The sequence below is a fragment of the Balaenoptera physalus genome (assembly GCF_965194825.1).
Source record: "Balaenoptera physalus genome assembly, chromosome: 14".
Lineage (NCBI taxonomy): Eukaryota > Metazoa > Chordata > Mammalia > Artiodactyla > Balaenopteridae > Balaenoptera > Balaenoptera physalus.
In genome coordinates this window covers 60,158,373-60,168,507 of record NC_138893.1, presented here as the reverse complement: position 1 = coordinate 60,168,507, position 10,135 = coordinate 60,158,373, and the positions used below count along the sequence as shown (strand labels likewise).

Below are 10,135 nucleotides of genomic sequence, written 5' to 3'. Positions count from 1 at the left end.
ATGGGGTACATGATGGGTGACAGGTGTGCACTCAGTTATAGGCACATTTACTGTCACAAGTAATCTATGAGAACATCTGGGACACAATCAATCTCCTTTTGCAGGTGAGGAACTAGGGATCAAGGGCCAAATTTCACTTTTTTCTTTCTTTGAGAAAGGAGTATGCAGTTTGCATGTACGTCTTCATAAAGAAAAGTGAAAAAAAAAAAAAAAAAAAAAAAAAAGAAAAGTGAACATACAAAAATCTCAGATTGCAGAGACAATGTGTGATGGTCATTTGTATTAGATGGCTTTATGAAAAGGGGGGGGCTCACTCATAATCCCTCCCCTACCTATCAGCCCTTTTAAAGCACACACTTGACTTACCAGTTTTGCAAAGCAAGGCACTTCACTAATCCTATTCATCCCCCCAACACAGCCCTTTCCCCCCAAATAATGCAATGGTGGCCCAGCATTAATCTCTCCGTAAAATTTTACAGAGTAAGTTTTATCAGTTTTCTGTTACACAGAAATCAACTAAAACACATCCAGAACAACTGTTTTTCCCTCTGTGAAATCTCTAGACCAAAACCAACAAACAGATCCCTTCTCGCACCTCCTTTCCTACAAGCGCCCCCTCCCCCAAACCTGCCACCGCCAGATTCCTGTTTCCACAGCTGGGCTGATGCAGACTGACGAGCACCTGCCATCCCAGCTCCCTCCTCTCATTTCAGTTTTTATCAGTCAAAACGCCAGTGAAAATGCCAGAAGCCAGTACCTGTTTGATTTATGTTCTTTTTTACTTTTTTTCAAGCATAAATAACGTTTCCTTCAATATAAATATACAGTTCTATGAAAACAAAGAAAAAAGGTGCAATAATCCTAGTCACTGCCCAGCAGGAACATGTTTCATTGTTTACAGAGTCAGAGATCAGATTCTCCATAAAAATATATTATTTTAGCCTAGTTCTAGGACACCTTCAAACAGAGTGAAATTCCTTGTTCTACAAACAAACCCCTTTAGAGATTATTTAAATACGCCAGTGATTTTGGATACTTTATACCCAGAAATCAAAGCTATTGAAGTGAGGTGGAATTCCACATCAAGAATATAATTGTTGACATACAAACATCACATAAATTACTTTACTAGATTGTGAAAAGTACATCAGATTTTCTCTATAAGTGTCCAGCAAATAAAACAAAAAAAGCAACCTCAAGTGTGTCTCTCCCGATTCAAGGGTGAAACGCACAATGTCTGAGGTACACCCACTCCTCACCACAGCACACACTACTATGCCGGGAGGGGTGCCTGCATGTCACTTGGAGTGAGCAGACCGCAGAGTTCCCAGTATTCTGTCCCAGTGTGTGAAGTAAGGGGCGAAGTTGCAGGTAAACTGGGAGTGATGCAGGTCGTGGTGCTCCACGCCCCCATACCACCCGAAAGGTACCAGTTTGTGCGTGGACCAGGGGAAGCCGTAGCCCGAGTGGTCCTCCACCGACAGCCAGATGTTGACCACGTGGAAGGTCAGGACAGTCAGCGGGTGGCACTGGAGCAGCAAGACGTTCATCATGTCAAAGAAACCCAAGGAAAGCAGCTCCCCGACGCTCATGTACTGCGTGGCCAGCGCGAACGGGGACGAGTTCTGGTGGTGCATCTTGTGGAAGGTCCGGTACAGCCAGGGCACCTTGTGGTGCAGCACGTGCCACACGAAGAACTCGGTGTCGAAGAGCAGCAGGCAGAGCACGACGTGGCGGACCAGCTGGAGCAGCTCGGGGGCTTCGGGGGGCAGGAGGGTGGGGCTGGTCGCCCAGTGCAGCAGTGTCATGGGGAACACGAACACCACGTGCTGGTAGAGCGTCTGCCCCAGACAGGGCAGCAGCTGCCAAGCCGACGGCGAGAAGTCCGGGTGGATCTTGTAGCGCCGTAGCGCGGGCACCCAGGGGCACAGGACGTCCAGCACCACGAAGGGCAGGCAGAAGCCCACGTAGGTGGTGATGGAGAAGACGACGGGGAAGAAGGGCGACTGGATGAGGGCCTCCCAGGTCCTCAGGCGGTCCCAGAGGGGCTGCAAGAACAGCTGGCCGGAGCTGCAGAGGACGTGGAGCTCGGAGCCGTTGCGGCTGCTCATGATGAGGTGGTGTCTAGCAGCGGCTGCCGCTCGGGTCCTACCGACTTTTCTTAGGGCTTTCGGCCCCGCCCCCGAGTGATGTCAGCCGCCGTTTTTCTCCCTTTCCCGGCTTCGGGGAGCTTGCATAATTCAATAATCCAACAGAGTTGCGCTTAGTTGCTGTAAATACTCATCTACCCCTGCATTTAATCGGCATTGATGTATGCAGTTACGCAATGGCACGCAGTACTTTCTATGCATGCAGGCGTACGTTCTGATTTTTAAATTGACGTACAATTGACACACGATACCAAGCACAGGTCTTCAGTGCAGAGTTTCTACGAGTTTTGACAACTCAATTCATGGATCCTCACCATTCCCAAACAAGATGAAGAATACTTCCATCATCACCGGAAAGAGCTCCTTTGCAACCACTGCAGAATTACTTGTGTTTTTTTAATACATACATAAAATTGCGTCTATGTGTTTTAATAAAGATACAAGTGTAACTGCATTAAAAAAACAAAAAACTTTTAAAAGCGACGTACCTTTCGTATTTCGGATCTTTTCTTTCTGCCCTCGCCGTATTGATGTAACCAGCAGTGATCGGCAAACTAACCTTTCGCAGAGTTAACCGCGGGTCTTTGGTGGCGCGCGGCGGCGAGCAGCGCAGGAAATCCGACTGGCCGGACGGGAGCCTCCTCCAGTTTCAGGGTCTCCGGTGAGGAGCTATGCCCGCCAGCTCGGGAGTGCTGCAGATCCCACCTCACGCAGACTCCCCTGGAGGAGTCCCAAAACCTGGCGGGCGGGTCGTCCAGACCAGCGACGGGAACCTGGAGGCACGGAGGGAGGAGAGGGGACCGCGACTGTTATCCTTCACTTTACAAAAAAAAAAAAAAAGTCAAGGGCTGGATTTAACATCCAGAGCCTGCCCAGATCTGGCTAAAAGCCGCTGCATCTCAATTTGGGGTGGAAGCAGTCAAATCAGTAAACCACCCACTTTGAGGAATCAAGGGAATATTTTTGCATTCTGGAAGCCTCAGGGGAGTCTGTTGATTGAACAGATGATGTCACGCCCTCCCTACCTTTTTCCCTTGCTGGCTTCGCGACGCCAACTTACCCCACGTCCTTGACGCCTATCCCCCCAAACCATCCCAGGCTCAGAGAGCCCACCGGCGAGGCCACGCTCACCTCTGCGTTTCTCCACCATCAGCAGGAGTCGACTGGCCTGGACTGAGCCTGAGCAAGTCGTACTAGGAGAGCTCTGCGGGGGCTCGGGGCGGGGGCAGGGGGTGACCCCAGGACTTGCATGAAAAGCAACCTCCGCGTTTGACCCGGGGGCCAGACACAAGGGGCGCCTAGAGGATAGAAGTTTGGGACGGAAACTTTGAAGCCAGGGATCATTCCTAACCCTAGCTCTGCCTCTTCTTGCCTCACAGACAATGAGGTTGGGGCCAGCGCCTCTCTCCATGAAGCTTTGCGTATTCTTATCACCCCTTCCTTTCCAAAGGGAAATAACAATAGTAGCCATCGCATGAGGCTACTGCAAGCATTAAATGAGAAAACAATAATAATAATGTTAAAGTTACTATGTAACGTCTGCCAGGCATTAACTAAGTGTTTTACTTGAAGTGATTTCATCCAGTCCTTAGACAGCTCAGGTTTGCCACACTGCCAAGATTATTATCGCCATGGTCTTACAGAAGTAAAAGTATAGTGCCTGGAACAGAGTTACAGAATGAGACATATTATTTTAAATGTGTACTCCACATTTTACCTAAAGAATAATTGAGGAAGTTTGCATTTAAAATCAAATAAAGTTATGTAAAGAGAAATAAAAGATATAAAGCCATATACTATGAGGAAATAAGTACAACAAAAATATAGACCAATATATGGGCCTAAAATATAGGATATGTAATAGTCCAATTCATAACATATATATTAATATATGATATATATAGGATGTTTTATGTGTATGTATACACACACACCCCTATACTAGGTCAATTCATAATTCAGAACCTCCTTGAACTGCCACTAATGGAATACGGATATTCCTTAGATGCCCATTCTCTGGAACCCCCAGCCTCTGGCCCTACTGCAGCCTTTTTAATTTTTTTTAAACTCAGTTGGTCATAAGAATATTATGATATTCTGTTTGTGTCTTGATCAGATAAATGTTCAGAAGCAGCTTTGAACTTCTTGACAGCCAATGCAAAATAGGAAAGGGGGTGAATTTTCTAATGTTGCTTGGCTATCTGAATGGTAGCAGAGACAGGTACCATACAGGCCCTTGGCCTCCCTGCTGGGGGGTTTCTCCCACTTAGACAGCCTGTCCTTTCTAGGCTTCTCTTCAGTCTTCCCCCTCCTCCACTGCTCTTTGCAGGTCACCTTTAGGACAACCCAGGCACTTTCTTCTTTCCCATTCCTGGTAGACATCACCCTACCTTTGAATTCTGTATAACTCAAGCAGCATCTCAGAGAGAAGGGGAGGGCTTTTTGCCCTTTACTTTTTGGGGGGGGGTGTTGGGGGGGTGGGGTGATTTTTAAAAAGAAGTTTATTTGAGAATTACACCACTCTATTGAATGTCTCTTATGCCATTTACTACGCCTTCACTCTTGGGCCCCTCAATGCTCCAGAGGGACCATCAAAGCTCACTTTCTCAGACTTACAAATGAATTCTGCTCAGGAGTAAAATATCACTCAGATTTGCCCTCCACAGAAATTAAGTCAACCTTCAAATTTCCGTTCAGCACATGCTGTTCTTCTCTTTGGTTTCAGCTCTCATGCTTGAATGCTTTGGATTCTCTCAGATTTAAGTGGGTGGCTTCATTTGCTTAATTTGGATTTAGCTAATAGATTGCTATCAGGACTGCCTCCTCTGAGGTCCCAGCCTCAACCAACACGTTCTTTTCCTTACTTGGTTCTTCCATCCTCTATCCCTAAGCCTGTTAGAATATGCTCCATAAAACCCTGAGCAGCAAGACCTGAAGCCACAGCTTCAGCCTGCTTGGCCCAGGCTCTCCCCTCTTACTCGCAGCACTTTGAAGAATAGCCACCAGCTTCTCTGCCTTTCCAGCCCATGAAGCACCCCCAGGACAGAAGTCTGTGTCCTCCTATCTACAAATGCAATTGTCTCGGGGAAAGTGGTCAGTTAAAATCTCATCAGTTGTCCACTCTCTCTCATGGAGGATGCTGAAACAGTAGGCACATTTTGACAGATCAAAACCAGCATCACTTAATGGACCCAAGTAAAATTGAGCCCTATTTATCCTTGACTTAAGTGGTGCCATTTCCTGCATTGGCAAACATGCACCTTTAAACACTTTAAACTTACACAAAATTTATTTAATGGCTTGCTAGATGAATAGGTCTTTTTAGGACACAGAGTCTATCTTCTAGGATTTTTTTCCCACAGTGTCAAGCATCATACCTTGCACATAATGACGTTCAAAAGATATCTGTGAACTCAATGCTCATTTTAGAAGATACTGGCTTTAAATAGAGGCTTAAAAAGGAATCATTTTTTTCTGGGGCACTGGTTGATATCATTTAAGTCTATTTACTTACTGGGATTACTGGGATGGTTTTCCATAGAAGGGGGTGTTTACTGACTTGTGATGGTATTAGGATTTTGGCCACACTATTTCTTGTGCTTCTCCAGGTGGTTTTGACTTCTGTGTATTTTTATCTTGGCGTGGTCTTTCTGACAGAGATCCAATCACTTTTCTGAGAGTACACCAATCAGGTCTGTGCATATTTAACACAATCTCAAAGCTATTTGGTACCAACTCACCAAAAGACAACGTGTAATGCCCCCCCCCCCAAAAAAATAGAAGATGTAGTTGGAAAAACCCTTTACCAATGACACAATCTCTTTTTTTGCATGGCCTTTACGATTATTTTTTCTTTCCATAATTAGGTGAGACTGTCTTGGCATCTATCTAACCGAAACGATTATTCCTGGATATCAGAGATGAGAAGTGTTGTAACATTTTACAGCTGTAACACGTAAAACTCATAGAGGGTGGAGCAAACTCAAAGATCAAAATCTAATCCCTCCCTGTAAAAATGAAGACTCAGTCTCAGAAAAGTCAAGACTAGCTAGGGTTCAATAGGAAGTAAGAGCCAAACTGAGAGCAGAACTTGGTCAGTGTCAATTTCAAGGTAGGTACCTCTACAGGAGGAGGTTCGTGTTGGAGTGGGGCATCGAAGTTGCATTTATAGGGCAGTTTACAAAAGACTCAGAAAACAATAATTATCAACACCAAAACAGTAGGGGATGCTGATGAAGAACATGGGGGGGAGGGTATAAGCTCCCCCAAGAGAGTCCTTGATGGCCTTATTTGACACAGATGCTGATACATATTTGGTTTTAAAAGTGTTCTCTTTATATTTTGATCCATCTGTGTCACATGTAAGTGGGTGCTTCTACTGACATTGCTGAAACTCTCAACAACCTGCTTAAAATATTTAAAGCATATAAAATCGTCCCCATTAAAAGGCATACCGTTGCCTGTAAAGCAGAGAAAATACTCACCTTACTGGTCAGAGGGGTGTTGTAAAGATCAAAGCCTTACGAGAGGGCTTCAAAACCCCGGAAGGCACAGTGTAAAAATGCGTGTAAAACTACACACATTTACACAGTGTAAAACTAATTTGTTTTAGTACTACTAAACCAAGTTGGTAGAGAAGGTTTTACTTGTTTAGTTTGGAATTGATCTTGAAATCTGTACCTTGCACAGTACAATAAATACTCAATAAATACTCTTGAATGAATCACTGACAAACTTTAAAAATCAGAATTATGATAACTTGATGTTGTCTTTCAGGGGTCACATTTTGAAAATCTCTCCATATATCAAAAAAAAAAAAATGACGAGTTAAAATTATAGGATACTTTAAAGGTTTACATTTAACAAATTAACACATTTCATACCCACAAACACAAAATAATCATTGTTTGGAGATAATATCAACAGTCTTAATAAGTGTGAAGCCTTGGTTAAAGCATTCCCCACTTCCTCCTCATGTCTGAGGTTCTGACCACTCTTACCTATTAGGCAAGTTTTTATTTTCATGTCCCATTTGGGGCACAGTTATTCTTTGAGAACACTTTTCAGATATTACGAATTAGGCAAGAATTAGTTATAATCCTGGACAGAAATGACCACAGACATGGTTGGTCTTACCGGTCCTCAAATTACGAGTTGGCTCCTAAATCAACAAAGTTCTCTGCCTAGCCCAGAAAAGGTACGAAGCAGAGCCAAGAGTGCCCCCTTATGGCGAACGAAAAAAATGACTTCATTCTCAATTGTGACTGCATGTAGTGGCTTTACCCAAGTAAACACAAGATCTTGGAGTTCCAAGTTGACAGAATATTAACTAGTCTTCTCCTTGCCCTAGAGGTCTGTGGAGATCTTTGTGCTCTGCTCCAAAGAATATATAGCAAACCCAGTGGAAAAGAACAGAGTCAGAACTCCTCCCAACCTGTTACAGGACTTCTCAAGGCACAAGGTCCAATCTTGTTCTGCCCTGTCAGCCAACGGTGAAACAAAGCTACACGAATGCAGCTAGGGTTGTAAGGATATAAGAGCCTACACAGCTGCATCAGGAGCAAGAGGCCAGCAACAAAGGCAAATGCACCGTGTAACCCAACTGTAGCAAAAACCACCATGCAACATCTCCACCTCTGGACTGGCCCACATACTGAAGAAAAATCCCCAAAGAAAAGTTTGGGAAGGAGGTGAAGTGAAAAACACTCCAATAACACGTGGACTCTATAGAATGTAGCCCCTGCTCATTCATTCCCGTGGTCTGAGTGGCAGATTTACTGACCACAAGTTCTCAAGGGCATCTGAAGGAGACTCCATGGCAGCAACCAAAGAAGGGAAACCAAGTCACCTAGGACACAGAAGCCATTCTCTGGACGAGCTCTCTCCCACTACTGCTGGAAAACAACAAACAAAAATATCCACTCACTGTCCTGTTCTTTCTGGCCCTGACCCAAGAATCTTGTACCTGGTTGGCCAAACCAGTTTGCCTTGGTCAAAGAAGAAAGAACTGTTCTTTCTTTAGGGGGACATAAGGCCAGCGGGGAGAGTGGCATCCTCCTGGGGACGTATATCCTTCGCATCTAGTACAATTTTACTCTTTTCTTTACAATTTCACTTTAGTTGCCACGAAAAATCAGATTCCACCTCAGACCCCCCCCAGATGTTACCTGTGCATCTAATTTCATGTGGCTAAATGACCCATCGTTTGTCACACATTCTGTCAGTCCGCATATATTTATTAACTCACTAATATTCCAGGCTTTGTGTTAGATTCTGGGCATTCAGAGATAAGTAAGATATATCTTCAAGCTTACAGAGTAGTGGGAGAGATCACATTAGACCCCTAAATCTATGTTTTGGGGGCCCTATGGCATTGCCTCTGCCAGCTTTGGTTGCTTCATTTGTTCAAGGAGAGCATTTGATGGACAGTCCTTGAATCCAGGGTCCCACCTGCAGCCACTACCTGCAAATGGGGTTAATCAGGGCTCAGTCTCCACTCACAGCCTTGCTCAGTGGAAACTGCAGATTTCCAAACCATCACCCACCCCTCCTTAGGTTTAAGACCACTCTCCTCCCCATGGGAGAGGATCAAAGGTTTGCAGGCAGTTTGTTTGATTAGACAAAAAAAGCGAAAGCATTTCTTATCCTAACTGGAGAGAACTGGGCATCTTCAACAGCATAATTTTCTTGGATATAAAAATACAAAACGCCTGGGAAAGGAAAACAAGTATATTTAGAGAAATTAAGCAAACAAATTTAACATGACTTGATAGTAAATGTCTCCAGTCTGATCAGGCGTTCACTGATACTTCCTCATTAGATTTATCATTTGATTATAGAGCCGCCACGGGGCATCCAAGCCCCAGATGAAGTCAAGATGCTCCCACTCAGGAATGTGCTCGTGGTACACCATGTTGGAGATCTGGGTCAGTAAGACATTGACGTCGCTGACGTCCGCAAGCCAGTCCTGACCCCCGCTCCAAACAGCGGTCCGCACCAGCATGTCTCTCACATTGTAAGAGGGAGGGTAACTCTGTAATGAAAACCCATAGAAAGCTTTGTCTTCGTTGTTTTAATTGACAAAAATACAATCCCCAGTAAACACTGATTAGTAAATCTGATCTGAGAATCAAAGACTAAATTTTGAAAATCACTCTGTTTACTTTTCAAGTTGCTATTACCAGAACAAAAAGAAGCCTAACCCGCAAGAAAAAAATACTGGCCGTTACAACTGCTAGCTATCGAGTTGTTACCCTGTGCTGGGCAAGGTAACGAGTTTCATCCCCTGGGAGGAAGGCGTCATTCTCCCAGGTAGTTGATGCCAAGCTGTAGAACTAAACCAGGTGGTTGGGAAGGGGCTTTGGAGTCATACCCACACCTCCCTTCCCTCTGGGGTGTGACACAAGTCATAGAAATTCTCTAAGCCTCTGTTTCTTCCTCTTTAATCATCATCATCATCACATCCATGTCACAGGGATATTCTGAGAATTAAATAAGAAAAACACGAGCAGAGTGCCTCACATTTTAGAGCCCTTAGCATCCAAAAAGTGGTCAATTCATTTGTATATGGAAGAAAAGGTTTAGGCAATGCAATCTGGCCAAGGCCCCCAGCCACCAGGTAACAGCCCTAGGCTTGTCTGACTCTTAACGTCTGTGTGCCTGGTCACTACCCATGACCGATGACAGAGGTGACTATTTATACAGAGCCAGGGAAAGGACAAAGTCCAAAGCACAAACCAGGATGCTCAGGTTGTTCTAGAATTGACTGGGGGAAAAAAAAAGGCTACCTAGTCAACCCTCCCGACCATTTCGCCCCGCACCTGAGCCCAGCCAGAATCCTCATAACTCAGGCTGGCTTCCTTGATGAGTTTTCAGGACCCATTTTAATTCTAAAGACTCTGAAGACTTTACCTGGTTGTAATGAAAATAATTCTTGGCACTACTTCCCCAGTCGAAGGCTTGAAACTTCTGCAATTTAATAAGCT

The 10,135-nt window shown here is 44.7% G+C and overlaps 2 protein-coding genes across 5 annotated transcripts in view; both read right to left on the bottom strand.

Moving 5' to 3' along the window:
- Positions 1-760: 760 nt before the first annotated feature.
- CH25H (cholesterol 25-hydroxylase) lies at positions 761-8,221 on the bottom strand. The gene has a single exon (XM_082423938.1). It carries the CDS (start codon positions 2,109-2,111, stop codon positions 1,299-1,301), a length of 813 nt encoding a protein of 270 aa, XP_082280064.1. The 5' UTR covers positions 2,112-8,221; the 3' UTR covers positions 761-1,298.
- Positions 8,222-8,365: 144 nt separating this feature from the next.
- Positions 8,366-10,135, bottom strand: part of LIPA (lipase A, lysosomal acid type) — a 105,110-nt gene continuing 103,340 nt past the window's right edge. For 3 of the 4 annotated variants that reach the window (XM_082423795.1, XM_082423793.1, XM_082423792.1), the window contains 2 exons: positions 10,062-10,133; positions 8,866-9,183 (listed from right to left, as the gene is read on the bottom strand). In XM_082423795.1, coding sequence (XP_082279921.1) covers positions 8,950-9,183; positions 10,062-10,133 — 306 coding nt within the window. In that variant the 3' untranslated portion in view covers positions 8,866-8,949. Of the gene's footprint in view, positions 9,184-10,061; positions 10,134-10,135 lie in introns of all 4 variants that reach the window. The other variant, XM_082423794.1, reaches the window with a different exon arrangement.

What these genes read in the sequence shown, in the direction of transcription:
- CH25H (XM_082423938.1), bottom strand. Translation starts at nt 2,111, where the DNA reads ATGAGCAGCCGCAACGGCTCCGAGCTCCACGTCCTCTGCAGCTCCGGC.